At 28.5% G+C, this 18,375-nt stretch overlaps 3 protein-coding genes across 4 annotated transcripts; 1 reads left to right on the top strand and 2 right to left on the bottom strand.

Annotated features, from left to right (window-relative positions):
• Positions 1–378: 378 nt before the first annotated feature.
• Coq8 (ubiquinone biosynthesis protein COQ8, mitochondrial) lies at positions 379–4,635 on the bottom strand. 2 transcript variants are annotated; one of them, XM_029300176.2, is made up of 12 exons: positions 4,449–4,635; positions 4,030–4,236; positions 3,417–3,950; positions 3,111–3,330; positions 2,893–3,017; positions 2,727–2,811; positions 2,534–2,649; positions 2,281–2,443; positions 1,913–2,115; positions 1,076–1,228; positions 902–1,002; positions 379–802 (listed from the first exon to the last, which is right to left on the bottom strand). In XM_029300176.2, the coding sequence occupies exons 2-12, from the start codon at positions 4,219–4,221 to the stop codon at positions 628–630; spliced, it is 2,067 nt and encodes a 688-aa protein (XP_029156009.1). In that variant the 5' UTR covers positions 4,222–4,236; positions 4,449–4,635; the 3' UTR covers positions 379–627. The 2 variants fall into 2 exon arrangements, with proteins under 2 accessions (XP_029156009.1, XP_029156008.1); XM_029300175.2 differs by having other exon boundaries at positions 4,030–4,223.
• Positions 4,636–4,835: 200 nt separating this feature from the next.
• On the bottom strand, positions 4,836–9,130 carry Herp (Homocysteine-induced endoplasmic reticulum protein). Its single transcript, XM_029300177.2, has 4 exons — positions 8,658–9,130; positions 7,258–7,646; positions 6,839–7,177; positions 4,836–6,476 (listed from the first exon to the last, which is right to left on the bottom strand). The coding sequence occupies exons 1-4, from the start codon at positions 8,790–8,792 to the stop codon at positions 6,197–6,199; spliced, it is 1,143 nt and encodes a 380-aa protein (XP_029156010.1). The 5' UTR covers positions 8,793–9,130; the 3' UTR covers positions 4,836–6,196.
• Positions 9,131–9,864: 734 nt separating this feature from the next.
• On the top strand, positions 9,865–17,646 carry LOC114928819 (uncharacterized). Its single transcript, XM_029300178.2, has 7 exons — positions 9,865–10,076; positions 10,293–10,429; positions 10,540–16,272; positions 16,377–16,543; positions 16,620–16,824; positions 17,053–17,175; positions 17,259–17,646. Exons 1-7 carry the CDS (start codon positions 10,017–10,019, stop codon positions 17,398–17,400), a joined length of 6,567 nt encoding a protein of 2,188 aa, XP_029156011.1. The 5' UTR covers positions 9,865–10,016; the 3' UTR covers positions 17,401–17,646.
• The last annotated feature ends 729 nt before the right edge of the window (positions 17,647–18,375 follow it).

Here is an 18,375-nt window from a genome sequence, read left to right as displayed (position 1 = left end):
CTTCTCTCTGATGCATTCTTTCTGCATATGTTTTTTTATTTATAGTGCCACCAAAAAGCAATTATTGGAAATATTTGGCCGGAACAATGAAGGTGGTAAATGTAACATTTGCCAACAGCTGATTAAAACTTCGGGAAATACTACTAATTTTACGTTTTCATTTTTTGAGAACACATCCTAAGCTACAGTTGCAAATGAAAAAGAAGAAAAGTACTGATACTGACAGCACTGATACAACAGATGGCACAAGATCAAATATCGATATTTTTTATTGTATCGCCCACCCCTAGCCGCCATAATTAATTTTCGAATCGCGCCGTCTGTGTTCATAAACAGACATTTGAATATCACTAAATTTTTAACGTTGATAAAGTAGGAATTTCTATTATATATAATTTTATTTATTTATAATATATATCATAACTTATATTATAATTTTAGTAAATATATTTTATATAATTTATACAACTATGTATAATTTTATTAGAAAACGTATGCATTTGTATAAAAAAATGCAGGTGTTTCAATTCCAAATAGCAAACTGACGTCATTCAACGTGAAAATGACATATACTTGCTACCTAGGCTGTTTGGATTTTGTCATAATATATATTAATGTTAATATGTATCAACCAAACTTATAATTAGCATAAATCTTTCGAAACATATCGCGACACTTGATTTTAACTCCCAGTTTTGCACATAGCAAAAATATTCCTGACAATTTTCTGTGCAAACTATATATCTCCTCGGGTGGTGGACACAATCTGTGATTTATTATAGTTGGTACTAAAGCTTGAATCCTGTACATATAATATACAATTAATATTTTATCATCAATACGAGATATTACAATTAAAATAAAAATAATATCATATTAAATTTAAAAAAATGATACATACCGTCTTGTCACATCTTGGCCCCCAAAATCGTAATACTCGTGATTATTGTCAAACACTTGTCCAAGGATCATGACAGCATCCACGTGAGCATTTTCCATAATCTGCCAATAAGTAAATCTTGTTTTATTTTTTTTTTCAGAATATTATAGATTGCATCTGATAAAGATAAGATACCTTAGATTCGTATCCAGTTAGAAATTTCATATCTCGAGACAACTGCAGGACCTTATCGCGATTCCCTTCACTCGCAGCGTTAATAACTTCGATATATTTGTCCATAAATGCTTTTTCGTACGTCCTGCATGCCCCAAAATCCAATAAAATTAACTGCAAAAATATGTCCAATTTAAAACATTTTCCTTGATTAAAATTATATAATTATCTAAATATTTTTATAATTAACAAGATTGAGTAGTAACTAATTAAATGTTAAATAAAAAATTAAAAACTTATTTAATTTAAAATAAATTAATTTTTAACTTAAACTAATCTAAGTTAAAAATAATTTTTGTTTATCTTTGAATGCCATTATTTTTTTCTATAAAATTTTAAACATTAAACGATTAAATTTTAATAAAAGATAATCATTCTATAATGTACGTCATTCTTGCAAGAATTTTGAGATAAATAGATATTATTAGTTTTTATTTTTTCGTAATTCAATAATTACAAGGAAAAAATATATTTCTATATAAAAAACAAAATTTTTGTATTTTCTTTATTTTATATAAATTTTAAAAAATCAACGAATAAAATATTATATTTAAAAAAATGTTTAATTATGACATTTTATTTAAAAATAAGTATTTTTAAAAATTAACTTTTAATTTTTAAATTAAGTTAATTTAATCATAATTCAACTTTTAACTGAATTAGTTTTTGTTCATGCAATTTTTAATGTAACTAAAATAATTTTATAGCTATTAATTTTAACTTAACTTAGTTTAAAAAAAATCATAAACTCACCCAACCTTGTTAATTAATTACATAATTATTGCATACATGTAATACCTGTTTTGTATCAATATTGTAGAAGAAGTTGGACCAATTTGGATCAGTCTGCATAAATCGAAATTCAAATAATTCCTTTAGACTGAGTCGCATAATCAGTTCGCTTATGTGTTCTCTGATCTTGACATCCATATCTACACATTTATCAACAGGTATACCTTCTATCATTTCTGTTGTGAATACTTGGTTCGTAGAGAGAGCATCTGGAAATTTTTTAATGATAATAATAATTATATATTTAATAATATATATAATAATATATAATAATAAAATATACATAATATTTAATAATAATAATAATAATAATTTTTTAATGTCTTTAGTATCTAATTATATTTTAAAGATATTTTTTTTATTATTCAATATACCTATTACTGTAGGCACATAATAATCTGGATAAGGCGCCATTAATTCCTTATATTTCCTTGTACATTCCGCTTCCCTTATATAATCCACTTCCCATGCAAGCTCCCGTTTCGCAACTTCCACCACATTATCTATAAACATTCCTTCTGGAAACATATTCCAAATCTGTAATAAATAATATTTATAAGATAATATGACTTATATATTCTCTATAACGTTCAAGAGAGTTGTTTGAAACATATTGTTACTTTGTACCTTCATTATGCCTACTAAATTCTCAATGTCACTTTGAATACCTTTAGCCACACCTGGATACTGAATCTTTATTGCTACATCCTGCTTATTCAACAATCTACCATGATGCACTTGCCCTAAATCCCGTCATATAATTATAAAGAAACTTTCAACCAAGATTATATGGAAAAAAAAAAAAAAAACATTTATGTACCGATAGATGCTGCTGCAAATGGTTTCTCCTCAAAGAATGCCAGTTTATTTCTCCAATCGTGTCCAAGTTCGCTAGCTATTACTTTCTAGACAAGTAATTGCAATAATTGATTAACTAATGATATAAATGTCTTTTTTATCTATACATTTCTGTATATTATTTTTACCTCTACTTGCCAGGTTGGCATGAAATCAGCACTTTGTCTGACTCTTTCAAAGATCTTTTGCAATTCTGGACTTATTATAGTATTATCTTGGATGCTCAGGATTTGACCAATTTTTAAAGCTGCACCTGTATTTTTTTTATTTTAATATAATTTATATATATACTCAAGTAGCATACTTGCTATCTGGAATAGACATATGGCAGTTTTATAAATCTTACCTCTCACTTTGCACAATGTTGAAACTATTCTTTCCGCATTAGCTTTAGTTAGAAACATGCTATCAAGTGTATCTCCAATACTTTGCTCATTCAATCCTAATGTCCTTCTTGTATATTCTGCAACAGTCCCAACACCAAGTCCAAGACCTAGGGTGCCAAAGCTTACCATTCTTTGCAATCTTGTAGCAGGAACTTTCCTTTCTCTGGCAGTAGGTGACAGCTACAATATAAATTAAGCATTAAAATGAAATATTTATATTAATTGAATTAATATAAGATATATGTAATTTTTATATCAATACTAACAAGTTGTTTTGATTTGACTGATAATTTAGCTTTTAGTTTTTCCTTAGGTTCTATTTGCGCTTGATGCACACATTCCTTTTCTGATGTTTTCAGCTGATTCGTAGAGGTAAAAATAGAACTAGCATCCTTATTTCTAATATTCTTCTCGTGCTCCAATTCTAATTTCCTCAAAATTTCTTTATCCTTATCAGAGAGTTCTATTTGAGGTATTTCTTTATCTGAAGCTATGGTCTCGATCTTTTCTTTCACAGTCATATATTTTCTTGCTGTATTATTTTGTATCCCTCCAGAAGTCTTCTCGGTTGTAAATTCGCTGCTGTTGTATCTTGGTGAAGCCACATCCTTAACGATAGTCTTTTCTTTTGGGTCCTTGGCAGCATTATATACATATAATTTTGTCTCCTTCTTGGGAGAGTAAGCATCATTTTTCACACCCAAGCTTTGACTGGCTATTATCTTGATGTACTGTCTGATACCTTCTTCAACCACACTCGCGCGTTCGGTTACTTCCTTCAAGTCTTTCACTACTTGTTCCTATAGAAAATGAACTTATAAGAAATAATATACATAGAAGATCGATAAAAATTGCTCAATATTGATTCGAGAAACTTACAGAAACCTTACTTGGTTCTATGTCGCTCAATCTTTTTCTCACCGCTTGAATGTACTGTTCAGGTAGATTTTTTAAACTGAAATGTGTGACTGTATACTTGATTGCGTCCTCTTGGTGTTTTATCAGAGCATTCGTCACACTTTGAGCTCCCTTAAGTATACCAAGTAAATCGGAAACTTTTGACCGAGGCATTTCTATAAAATATAACTATAAATTTATTCATATCATAATATTAATAATATATAATATTATATAAAATTAATATAAAATTAATAATTATATAAAGTTATATAAATATAAAATATATGTATATATATAAATATAAAATTAATAATTTTGACAATTTTCACAGATAATAACATAATAATTAAGTGTGATAATAATAATATAATAATTAAGTGTGAAAATAAATATTTTACTTAATTGACAGAGGCGTAGAAATTGTCTTCTTCACAATATAAATAGCAGAAACATTCAATATTTCATAATATAACGAAATATATAAAGATATAAACTATTATATAGATATAAAAATAATTTTCCTATAAATAAAACTGTAACTTCTTGTCCTGTACATCATGTCACGGTTATGTCACCTGTCCACAGTCCACGTGAACTTGAAGCGCATGCGCATTTGACATCTCAGCGCGGCAAATTTAAAATTCTACCAGATAAATATGTTAAAGTTTTTATTTTAATATTATATATATTATATAAAAAATAATAATTTTTATATTAATATTTTTTAAGTTATTCACTATAAACATTTATCATAATTTATTTCGCCGAAATAAATAACACGTGACTAAACGAGACAAATTTCAAAAATTGTTTTATTTGCTTTACATACATTTTTCATTTTATCGGCGACCTTCATATACGACTATTTAGGAAAATTACAGAAATTTCACTAATAATACCTTTGCCATGTATATATTATATTTTATATATATATTATATATATATATATATACATATGTAAAATAATTATATTTATAATTATTATTATTAATATAAAATAATTATATAGATTATTTATAATAATTATATATCAATTACTTTATAATTTACATATAATTATTATTTAATATATAATATAATTACATTTATTATTTTATTTATTTTAACTATATATATTTCTTATTATTTTAAATATAATTCTATATGAATATATTAATTATGTAATATATTATAAATTATATATTAAAAAATAATAATTTTTATGTATATATAAATGTAGCGCGATACATTACAAGGATATCACACCGGATATATATTTGCGATCATATTAAACACATCACAGAAACTATATTCGTAATATATTATTGCTATATAAGAAAGAAATTCTTAAAGAAAATTTAGCGTTTCATTATCATCATGTTTTTTTTCATATATATATATATTATCACTTTATACAATATAAGCTCTAAAAACAAAAAAATTGTATGTTTCTTATATAGGCATACACGCACGCACACAATTTATATAACTCTCGTTGTATCTTTAAATTATTCTACAAACATAAAAAAAATTTTTTTTTTATACATTAAATTCTAAATAGCTTTGGGATGGCGATTCCAACAATCTTCTTTCGAAGGAGAGTTAGTATTCTATTTATAGATATAATGTGACTGTTGCTTCATTTCAACTGCAAGTCTCTCTGTTATTGAATTCAATCAAGAGATGAATATATATATGTATATAATCTTTACACTTGAATATATATATATATATATATATATATATATATATATATATATATATATATAATCTTTACACTTGAATTGAATTCCGCGATAAATCATCTTAAGCATATGCCGATTATTAACATTATGCATTTATATGTAAACATTTATTTTGTATATGTATACTATTAGATTCAAATATAAAAATGGATATCATAAAACTGATCAGACTTTCATTCAGAAATACGCGTATCAAATCTCACAATTTTGCAATCATTTCCGATTCATTTTGATAAAATTCATCATTATCTCCAATCTCTATGTCACGTTTCTATTTTGTTCATATATATTTTCTTTTTTCATAAAAGTAGGAGAGAGAGAGAGAGAGAGAGAGAGAGAGAGAGAGAGAGAGAGAGAGAGAGAGAGAGAGAGAGAGAAAGAGAGAAGAAACTTGGTTTTATAACAAAACGACTTGTTTGAGATTAAATGACATTCGGCTGATCCGGGATAAGCGAGGCGAAAAACGAACTGAAGAAGGTCCAAGTGAAGGCGAGTGCGCCTGGTCGTTGTTCCTCGTTCTCCTCGTTGGCGTTCGTTCGTGCTTCCGGTTGCGGTGTTGGCACTTGAAGATTTTGTTGTTGTTGTGGCACAGCTTGCGGGCCCATCGCTTCGTTTTGCAACACTTGATTGTTGTTATCTACCCGGCCGTTGTTGTTCTCACGTAGCAATATCGGTTGTACCCTGAAGAAACCACCCTGATATCTGTAATAGGATATATAACACCCTATATTATATACAATATGTAATATTCGGGAAAGTTTCTCATATAATCTTAGAATGTTGCAACTATTTTATTATATTTCATATTTTTTAATTTTAATTTAATATTAATATTAAATTTATTTAATATTTAATATTAACTTATTATTTATATAATATTATTTAATATTAATATTTAATATTGAAAAGTTTGGAAAGAAAATAATAAAGAATAATATAACAATATAAAATATATAAAATAATAGAGAAATACATATATAATATATATAATAGAGAATAGAGAAAGATGTGTATAAAAAATGCAATGAAATTCTTACAAAATCTAATAAACATTTCCGACTTACAGATATATTGCAAATCCCAAGAACGTGACGATAAGAAATCTGAGAGGAGACGAGTAGAAATACACTATTCCGAACAGAACGACAATTCTAGACAATGTGTAGAAGAAGTCTAGCCAGTCACGATTAAACGCAGCGTCCTCAGCGGCGTTATTTCCTGCATTAATATCCGCCGCGTCTTGCGCTGCTGGTTGGGCAGCCGGTTCCTCAGCAACGTTGTTGTTGTTGTTGTTGTTATTGTTGCTGGTGTACGTATGTTGAGGCGTATTATCGTTGGTGTTAATATTCATCTGTTGCAGGTATGGAATACTGGCTTGCAACTGTATGCCTTGTGCTGCCATGCTGCAAGACAAAAAACAATATATTATAGCATAAATATATCTCTTTTATAAAGATTTTTTTTTTAGAAGATGTGTATTTACAGTTGCATGTATTGGGTGAAATAATGGGTGTATGCTTGTTGCATCCAGGCCAATTGCTGACTATTTCGAGGATCAAAGTACTGCTGAGGCAGATACATTTGTTCAGGCTGTGGCGCAGTAACATTAGCATTATTCTCATGACTTGGAGTTTGAACATTGTTACTTCTGATATGGCTGTTTCTCATCGAGGACGTCGCATCTGAGTTCTTCTCGTTTGTCTGACTCTTATCCGATGTAGTTTTGGTGACAAATGGTTTCTGGGGTGTACAGACTAGATGAACGGTATATGCCTGATCTTCTGAACCATCTCGCTGTCTCAGGACATCTTTCAATTGCGCAGAGTCCTTCAGCAACTGACCAGAGTAGATTAATTTCTGGTGCGAGCTTTCCTATGTAAACAATAATAATAAAATTAATAATAGGGATATATATTACTATGTGTTGTTATAGTATTATATAGTATATTATGTAATATATATTATAGTTTATTATTATAGTATATATCATTTTTATTTTTATGATATTAATAATAGTAAAATAAACTACACTGAAAAAAATATTTATGTAAAATTACATGATTAAGCTAGGTTTTTCCGACCCAGCATAATCATGCAATATTGATACTTACATGAAAGATTATATGTAATTTCATATGAAATATACAGATTATATGTAATTTCATATGAAATATACAGATTATATGTAATTTCATATGAAATATATTCTTAAATATTTTCAAGATTAAAAATATTTTACTGAACATGTAATTACACATAGGAAATGTTAGGAATGTATAAATGCTATAAAATGTTATAAATAAAAAATAGATAAATACTTATAAAATAAAATTCTAATAAAGTAAAAATAGTAAATTTAAAATTACATATGAGTTTTGCATAAAAATAGTAATTTTACCTATATTTTACATGTATTTTTACATTAATATGTATTTTCACTTTAAAACAAATGGAAAAAAAATTACAGTGATAAGCAAGTAACTTTTCCAGTTTGAGCTAGTAATTTCCTTGTAAAAGTACATGGATTTTTTTCAGTGTAACTAAAAATATTAATCTTCTGTATTATCATACATTTGATATAATAATAAGCACACTAGGTTGTAATCAGCGAAAAGATTAATGAATGTTTTAAAAGATATCATATCTCTCCATGTCATCAAGAAATGTCAAATATATTTCCCTATCCAATAGAAAACTATTTTAAAGAAATAAATATTCCTCTCGACCGATAATAAATAATAATATTATTTTTCCTTCAAACTACAATTTTTTGAACACAAAATATAGTGCTAATAAGGAATTTTTAATTGAATTTGTTTTCTTCTTAGAAAAAAGGAGAACCTACTTTCGGCTGCTTTCACTAATCACTTTCGCGTGACTTACTGGCTTGCTGGGGTAGACCTCGGCCAGGTACTCCTTGAGGTGGCCGATGGTCCAGCCGAGATCGCATCTAACGACCTGGTCCTTGATCTGCTGGTTCGGCGCCTTGATGATGAGATTGACGGCGGCTTCTGCCATCCTCGCCAGGAGCCAGCCCGAAATCAGCTGTTCTTGTATAACAAGCGATAATGATTAATAATAATTCCCGTCCCCGTCGTCCCCGTCGTCGCCGCCGATGTTCAATCGAGACTCTCCTTCTTCTTCTTTTTCTTCGTTCTCCCTTCGTTCTCGCGAGAGAGAGAGAGAGAGAGAGAGAGAACGCGAGTTTTAAAGAGCTGTCACCTGTCACTCGCGTATAATTTCTCAATTTTTTTAACAAATTAATATCTTGCTGGATCGTCAATCGAGCACCGTTTTACGACTGTGTACGACGAACGTCATCTGATATCGCTCGAACGCAACTGTGTATACATACATACATACATACGGACACATATATACGTGTACACACGTACTTTGTGGAATTGTCGGGATCGCACATTTGGCGAGCGCTGATTGGTCCGAGATTACGCGCGCTCGGCTCGAAAATTATGCCGTGTTTTCAACGTGCAATGCGTTCCAAAAAGCATCTTATTAGACTCCTTATATAGAATTTATTTACATTTAAATAATATAATATTAATAGTAATAATCACAATATAAAAATTATTTATATGTATAAAATAAAATTTTTATAATTTATTTTAAAAAATTTGCAGCGTGAACAAAGTTTTAAAAATAAATTATAAAAATGTTATTTTATATATATAAGTAATTTTAATATCGTGATTATTACTATTAATATTATATTATTAAATGTATAATATAGTAATAATTATATTATTATTAATTTATTATTATTAGTATTATATATTTTTTATTATTATTTTATATTATTGTTTTATATTATTATTATATTATAATATATTATTACTTAGAATTATTAAAATTTTTATTTTTATTATATTAATATTTAATATTTATGTGTAAATTATTATTATATTATTATTATAAATATTATATTATTACAAGGAGAGAATATAGAAAAATACAAGAATGATTTTTTAAACACTCAGTTTTTTTAAAATTTGCGCCATTTTTTGTAGCATTGAAAACTCGGCTGAATTTGGAGTTATATTTTAATAGGTTTAGGAAACCACAAGATGGAGTTTCAAATCGCAAACTTAACCGCTTACCGCTTTTGTGTGTCTGTCGAATGAACGAATATATAAATATTAATTAATTATCGCCATTATTTTGTGTGTGATACATATAAATATAAATACACAAGAGACTACAACGAAGGAAGAGTTATATTTAATCATGTCTCCTCCTAAATCGACTCCTAAATCCAAGAGAAATGAAAAATCTAGACGATCATCGGTGAGTTTACATTGTTTACAATTGTTTTTGGCTTAGCTTTCTCGTTTTTTGCAAATTAAAACTAAGTTCAAATTTAATAATATTAATTATTTAGTAATATTAAATATTTTATTAATATTTTAATTTAATAATAGCAGTATTAATATTCTTTTCGAAAAACTAAAAAAATTTCTAATTTATTAATATTAAAGAAATTGATGATTTTGGTGTTCTTAGATTCTTAAACCACGTAAACCACGACAACCGTTTCAAAATGTGAATTTTGACTCCCCAACAAAACCCCTCAACGAAACAAATTCAACTCCATTGAAAACCAAAAGGCGGGTTAGCTTTGCAGAGAAGAAACATGTCAAGTGAGTATATTATATTAATTTTTATTATAAAGAAACAGCACAATTTATTCTTATTTCAAATTTATTTTAGACTTCTCTCTTTTTACCTCTAATTATTTTATCCCTTGCAGAGAGTTTTGTCATTCAGTCGAGCAGGGGACTGTATGGGATAATACATATGAAGAGCACGATTGTAGTCTTAAATCATCTATAAGTGATTCAAGTGGTAAAACTGAGTTGACAGAAGGTGCATCTTTGCATATTTCCCAAAACAAATGTGAACACATCTGTGAAAGTAATTTGAATAATCCAAACAACTTCAATTTGACAAATAATCAATTGTCCGAGTCTATTGTAAGTGTCCAAGAGAAAGATAATGAGAACTGTGAGATGATCTTCACCAATTCATTCAAATGTGTAGAATTCAATGAGGAATGTACACAGACAACATTGTTAAAAAAATCTACTACATTTCAAGTATGTAAGAATACAACATTACATGATATTCTTGTATGTAACAACACGGATGAAAATCATAGAAATCTAGTGGATGGAAAGTTTCAACTCGAGCAAAATATGATGCTGAGTCCTCTTTCTGTATCTCACATATCTGAAAATGCAATATCTAGTAATGTTATATACAGAGATCCTGACGAAGAGAATAATAGCAGGAGAAAATCATACTCTGAGTCACTCTCTAATGTTGCTTTTGAATTAGACAGTACGTGCAACCAGGATTTGTCTATGGAGATTACTGCACCAGTGCCTACATTTTTATTACCTTCACGTGCAGTAGAACAAATAAATGTACAGAAAGATGACAATACAAATTATATTGACAACTGTAATAATGCATCTACTCAGGCTGTGAAGCCTGTTAATTCTGATTTAGGAGTTTTTAAACAAATTGCAGAAATACAAAACCGTGGAAATGAGAATATGAGTGTTGAAAATAATACACACGATAAGATATTTTCAACAAATTTACAATCTAATGTTGCTTCTGAAAATGCTGTTTTTAGACAAACAAAGGAGGCAACACAGAATATTGCCGAATCAATGATATTAACAACTGCAATAAATGTACAAAGAGATGACAATACAAGTTATACTGGCAACTGTAATAATGCATCTATTCAGGCTGCATCCATGAAGCCTGCTAGTTCTGATTTAGGAATTTTTAAACAAATTGCAGAAATACAGAACCATGGAAATGAGAATTTGAGTGTTGAAAATAATACACACAATAAGATGATATTTTCAACAAATTTACAATCTAATATTACTTCTGAAAATACTGTTTTTAAACAAACAGAGGATGCAACACAAAATATTGATGAATCAATGATATTAACAACTGCAATAAATATACAAAGAGATGACACAAGTTATACTGGTAACTATAATAATGCATCTACTCAGGCTACATCTATGAAGCCTGTTAATTCCGATTTAGGAATTTTGAAACAAATTGCAGAAATGCAGAACCGTGGAAATGAGAATTTGAGTGTTGAAAATAATACACACAATAAGATATTTTCAACAAATTTACTATCTAATGTTACTTCTGAAAATGCTGTTTTTAGACAAACAGAGGATGCAACACAAAATATTGATGAATCAATGATATTAACAACTGCAATAAATGTACAAAGAGATGACACAAGTTATACTGGTAACTATAATAATGCATCTACTCAGGCTACATCTATGAAGCCTGTTAATTCCGATTTAGGAATTTTGAAACAAATTGCAGAAATGCAGAACCGTGGAAATGAGAATTTGAGTGTTGAAAATAATACACACAATAAGATATTTTCAACAAATTTACTATCTAATGTTACTTCTGAAAATGCTGTTTTTAGACAAACAGAGGATGCAACACAGAATTTTGCCGAATCAATGATATTAACAACTGCAATAAATGTACAAAAAGATGACAATACAAGTTATACTAGCAACTGTAATAATGCATCTATTCAGGCTGCAACCATGAAGCCTGTTAGTTCTGATTTAGGAATTTTTAAACAAATTGCAGAAATACAGAACCGTGGAAATGAGAATATGAGTGTTGAAAATAATACACACACACACAATAAGACGATATTCTCAACAAATTTACAATCTAATATTGCTTCTGAAAATACTGTTTTTAAACAAACAGAGGATGCAACACAAAATATTGATGAATCAATGATATCAACAACTGCAATAAATGTACAAAGAGATGACAATACAAGTTATACTGGCAACTGTAATAATGCATCTATTCAGGCTGCATTTATGAAGCCTGCTAGTTCTGATTTAGGAATTTTTAAACAAATTGCAGAAATACAGAACCATGGAAATGAGAATTTGAGTGTTGAAAATAATACACACAATAAGATATTTTCAACAAATTTACTATCTAATGTTACTTCTGAAAATGCTGTTTTTAGACAAACAGAGGATGCAACACAAAATATTGATGAATCAATGATATTAACAACTGCAATAAATGTACAAAGAGATGACACAAGTTATACTGGTAACTATAATAATGCATCTACTCAGGCTACATCTATGAAGCCTGTTAATTCCGATTTAGGAATTTTGAAACAAATTGCAGAAATGCAGAACCGTGGAAATGAGAATTTGAGTGTTGAAAATAATACACACAATAAGATATTTTCAACAAATTTACTATCTAATGTTACTTCTGAAAATGCTGTTTTTAGACAAACAGAGGATGCAACACAGAATTTTGCCGAATCAATGATATTAACAACTGCAATAAATGTACAAAAAGATGACAATACAAGTTATACTAGCAACTGTAATAATGCATCTATTCAGGCTGCAACCATGAAGCCTGTTAGTTCTGATTTAGGAATTTTTAAACAAATTGCAGAAATACAGAACCGTGGAAATGAGAATATGAGTGTTGAAAATAATACACACACACACAATAAGACGATATTCTCAACAAATTTACAATCTAATATTGCTTCTGAAAATACTGTTTTTAAACAAACAGAGGATGCAACACAAAATATTGATGAATCAATGATATTAACAACTGCAATAAATGTACAAAGAGATGACAATACAAGTTATACTGGCAACTGTAATAATGCATCTATTCAGGCTGCATTTATGAAGCCTGCTAGTTCTGATTTAGGAATTTTTAAACAAATTGCAGAAATACAGAACCATGGAAATGAGAATTTGAGTGTTGAAAATAATACACACAATAAGATGATATTTTCAACAAATTTACAATCTAATATTACTTCTGAAAATACTGTTTTTAAACAAACAGAGGATGCAACACAAAATATTGATGAATCAATGATATTAACAACTGCAATAAATGTACAAAGAGATGACAATACAAGTTATACTGGCAACTGTAACAATGCATCTATTCAGGCTGCATTCATGAAGCCTGCTAGTTCTGATTTAGGAATTTTTAAACAAATTGCAGAAATACAGAACCATGGAAATGAGAATTTGAGTGTTGAAAATAATACACACAATAAGATGATATTTTCAACAAATTTACAATCTAATATTACTTCTGAAAATACTGTTTTTAAACAAACAGAGGATGCAACACAAAATATTGATGAATCAATGATATTAACAACTGCAATAAATATACAAAGAGATGACACAAGTTATACTGGTAACTATAAGAATGCATCTACTCAGGCTACATCTATGAAGCCTGTTAATTCCGATTTAGGAATTTTGAAACAAATTGCAGAAATGCAGAACCGTGGAAATGAGAATTTGAGTGTTGAAAATAATATGCACAATAAGACGATATTTTCAACAAATTTACAATCTAATATTGCCTCTGAACGTACTCTATTTAAACAGACAGAGAATACAACACGGAATGTTGCCGAATCGATGACATTAACAACTGTAATACAACCATTTACTACAAACAATACAGTTTTTAATACTTCAATGGAAATGACTGCTGCTGTACCTTCAAAAATGTACAACAAAATTATTTCACATTCGCATGATGAAAATATGATTGAAAAAAATAATCTGAGAGAAGATCAAACTGATGAAACTGAATTTTTCACCGATGTAATGATGGAGCCTGTAAATATGTTACCACCTTTAATTGTTTCTAACAAGAAGAAAGATTTGAGAATGGATGATAAAGTAATACCCAATGATGATAGAACCATGTTCTTTCAAGACATATCCATGAAAATGACTAACGTGATATCAAAAAATCAAGAAATTACTCGTCCAATCGTTCACAAGTCAATATCTGAAGAGAGTACATATAAAGAAAAAAATATGGACAATTCCAGTAACTTTAATGAAAAAACTAGATCATTGTGCAAGTCTATGGAGTTCACCGAAGCTGTTCCAGTCTCTTTGCATCATGAAAGAACATTTAATGCTATCTGCACTGCACAATCTACATCAATCTCTGTAACAACATCAAAACTAGATTTGCCTGTTGAAAATTTAGTATCAGAATCAATGTTTCAAGACACAGTTGCAAATAAAACAATTCAACATGTAGAACCAATGGAAATTACTGCTACAGATTTGTCGACCCTACATCTACGAGATGCGACAGATGAAAGAAAGAGTTCAATCATTTCTAAGGATAATGAATTTCAGCATCTGAGGACAGATAATTGTAGATTAAACGATCTAACTGCAAATAATTTATCAGAATCGAGGAAAAATGTAATGAAAGATAGTTACATAATTTCCAGAGAAATTTCCGTTCTTCCATCTTCGACAAATAATTTAAATCATTCTTCAAGTACAGTTTTAAAAAATATTAGCAGTAGAAGAGAAGCATTTGAAGATGAACAACCAAACCTGAAGAAGTTTTGCAGTTCTTTTACGGAATCTCGTCTGTCTCAAGAAAATAATGTACATTTATCTCTAAGATCTAATGATAATCATGTAAATGATATTGAATATAATGAGTATTCTGTTAAGGATCATACAATGGATTGTAGTGAGTTGTCTGCATCAAATTTCAGAAATAATCTAGAGATTAGCGAATGTAATTTGTTCAGAAAAAGTCTGGAGAACAACATTATAGAGTTAAGCTCTATTAAACCACCATCGTTCTTATCGTTGGACAGCGACAAAGAAGAAAATTCCTTCCTTAATGCCTTACACGAAGACAAACTACCGACTGATGATGATGAAACAGTCAATAATATGTGTAATAATTCAAATCAATTAATAGGAAATAATGTAACAGAATATTTGGCAGAATTGAGAACAATTGTCAATAAATCAAATTATTGTACAACAAATGCAGAGAATCCTAATGAAGAAAGTGTATTATCAACACAGAATGAAGAAGACGACAATTGTCAAATGATCCAGAAAACGATTATTAATGATGAAGATACTCGAATTAGTGAACCAAATCATACAACAAATGCAGAGGATTGTAATGAAGAAAATATATCATCAACACAGACTGTAAAACATGGAGAGATGAACACTGATCATTTCATATCACCAGTTATCAAAAAGGATGAAGTAATAGATGAAGAAAACATTAGAGGAAGGATGAATGATGATGCAGAGCCACGAAATAATATCAAAGAAAAAGAACAGTATTTGGTTGTGCAAAGATTGGAGATGGAATGGTCTACTGATCACCTCAAAAAGACAGAAGTAGTTAAAAATCAATCTAATTCAGAGAAACATTGCAAAGAGAATTTAAATGCTGAAGCAGGAGGAATGGAAGAAAAAGAAAACTGTAAGGAAGAAAGATTTGCAGCGAAGCAATGTGTTACCATGATTGAAGATGAGTCTTTGACCGAGCAAGATCCCTTTTTATTGTTATTACAGAAATTAGAAACACATAGCGAAAAGTAAATATAAGTATATATATATATATGTATATATTTTAATATTTTATGAAATAATTTTTTTTGTCTTATGATCAATGAGAGCTAATATATTATTTTGTTGACAGAGATGACTGCATTTGGAACGTGTATCATAAGAATGTCGACAAGAAGACGATTGTTTTCGGCTTTATATCGAATTCGTTGATATTAATAACAACGTTTCTATCGTCACATCTTAATTGCTCCGGAGAGAACCCGATCGAAAAGATCAGAATTGTTTCCCGTGCTTCAGGTAATTACGCGAATATAAAATATATTTATCAAAGGCTAAAATTGCAAATATTGTTAATCTTTGTATTTTTTTACAGATAATTCTGGTGTATTAGTAAGGATAGTTCACAAATTAATTCTGGAGAAACTAGATGAAGAAATGCTTATGTATTTGTATAAAATTCACGAAGAGGTTTTACGTATGTTGGAACGTGTTTCGCAAGATGTGAAATTAGCGATGGATTTCATGTTCGATTTGAAACGCTTGGACGCTTTAAATTTGATGGAAATTGCTTATAATGAGTAATTATTTACGTTCATTCGTTACACTTTGTTATGCTATACTATACTATATTTAATATATGAGATATTTAAAATATTATCATTTAATTATATAATTTTTAAAATATTATATATTTAATTTATAATATTTAAAATATTATAAAATTATTAATATTAATAATATTTAAAGTATAAAATTAGTAATATTAATATTTAAAATAATAATAAATAATGACATATTTATTTCAGAATCTCATTCCTGTGTCGAAGCAAACGAGTGGAAATTATATTGAAAGTCACGATTAAAGTCAAACGTTTCGATAAACTCACTTCAAACGATATAAGTGTTAATTGTTTGTTAGGCACAATAAAGTAAGTTTATGATGAATTAATGAATTTTATAATGAATTTAATGGAATTGTATTCTTATCCTTTTTCTCTCATTTTTTTTACAGAGAAACGGATGTTAAGAGTTTAATTAAGAATATAAAAAAGGATCACAAATTCTTAAAGAGGTATATGAACGATATCAAGGATTATATTGACATAATGGAAGAGACTTTAATTACCAAGAAGTCGCCGATTGATTTTCAGTGAAGATATTTCATGTGTTCAAATTAGAATTAAAATAAATGAATTTTCGAATCGTCGATATATGATGATTGTGCAATTATCCATATTTGAAAAGCAACACAAAGCGCTGTCTTAATTTTGTATTACCATTTGTAAAATGTACTATTTTTTATCGCTCTTTGTAAGTTATAACTGCAATGTGTAATATAATTTAAAAAATACATATATATATATAAAATATTTTCTATAAAATTTTATAATAAAAATATACTAAGCAAAAAAAGTTGTGTATTTTTTATAAATATTTTTATATAAAGATTTTAATTTTTCGTATTTTTTTAAATTTACATATTTCTCGATGAAAATTTGAGCGATTCAATTTCAATACTAATAATGCATCGTCGAGTAATAAATGTAAAGTTTCGAGAGAGCACAGGAGGTCGATTAACTGGCTCCATAATACAGCCGGTTCGGTGGATGCAGCTTTTTGTGCAAGCACACATAAACGGAGTTCCTTGGATTGTATATCGTGCGAACGATCGTCTTTCCATGGAATCGTACGGCGTTTTCCGTCTCGTCGAACTCTTGAGAAAAATGCTCGCCTCTGTATCCATATTGTATATATATATATATATATATATATATATTACAGTCGCACATTAATAATGGACCTCGATCGTGGGACTCTGAATGATTCTGTGCTGCAAAGCAATTTTATTACAGCATTATTATCGATACAAAATTTTCATTTCATCTTCGAACGCTATATATATATATGTATATATATATATATATATATATATATATATATATATATATATATATCAATATTTTTAAAAAATAAAATCAAGATAATATATAAAATATTATATATATATAATATATTATTTTGATATATCATTTTTTAAATATTATATAATATATACCTTATGTTCTTAATATACTAATATATTAAGAAAATTATATATAATATATTATATATTTATTACGTATAGATTT

Source organism: Nylanderia fulva, unplaced genomic scaffold (assembly GCF_048542155.1).
Source record: "Nylanderia fulva isolate GAGA-0341 unplaced genomic scaffold, ASM4854215v1 Scaffold274, whole genome shotgun sequence".
In the NCBI taxonomy this organism is placed as follows: Eukaryota; Metazoa; Arthropoda; class Insecta; order Hymenoptera; family Formicidae; genus Nylanderia; species Nylanderia fulva.
This window is presented reverse-complemented; position numbering and strand designations above follow the sequence as displayed.

Coding starts and splice junctions, on each gene's coding strand:
- Coq8 (XM_029300176.2), bottom strand. CDS start 4,221: ATGCCTCGGTCAAAAGTTTCCGATTTACTTGGTATACTTAAGGGAGCT. Junction 2,444..2,533: donor ATTTAGTAGGCATAATGAAG/GTACAAAGTAAC, acceptor TATTTATTACAG/ATTTGGAATATGTTTCCAGA. Junction 803..901: donor GGCCAAGATGTGACAAGACG/GTATGTATCATT, acceptor TTATATGTACAG/GATTCAAGCTTTAGTACCAA.
- LOC114928819 (XM_029300178.2), top strand. CDS start 10,017: ATGTCTCCTCCTAAATCGACTCCTAAATCCAAGAGAAATGAAAAATCT. Junction 10,430..10,539: donor GCAGAGAAGAAACATGTCAA/GTGAGTATATTA, acceptor TATCCCTTGCAG/AGAGTTTTGTCATTCAGTCG. Junction 16,825..17,052: donor ATGGAAATTGCTTATAATGA/GTAATTATTTAC, acceptor TATTTATTTCAG/AATCTCATTCCTGTGTCGAA.
- Herp (XM_029300177.2), bottom strand. CDS start 8,792: ATGGCAGAAGCCGCCGTCAATCTCATCATCAAGGCGCCGAACCAGCAG. Junction 7,647..8,657: donor AGGTCTACCCCAGCAAGCCA/GTAAGTCACGCG, acceptor TTGTTTACATAG/GAAAGCTCGCACCAGAAATT. Junction 6,477..6,838: donor TTGGGATTTGCAATATATCT/GTAAGTCGGAAA, acceptor ATCCTATTACAG/ATATCAGGGTGGTTTCTTCA.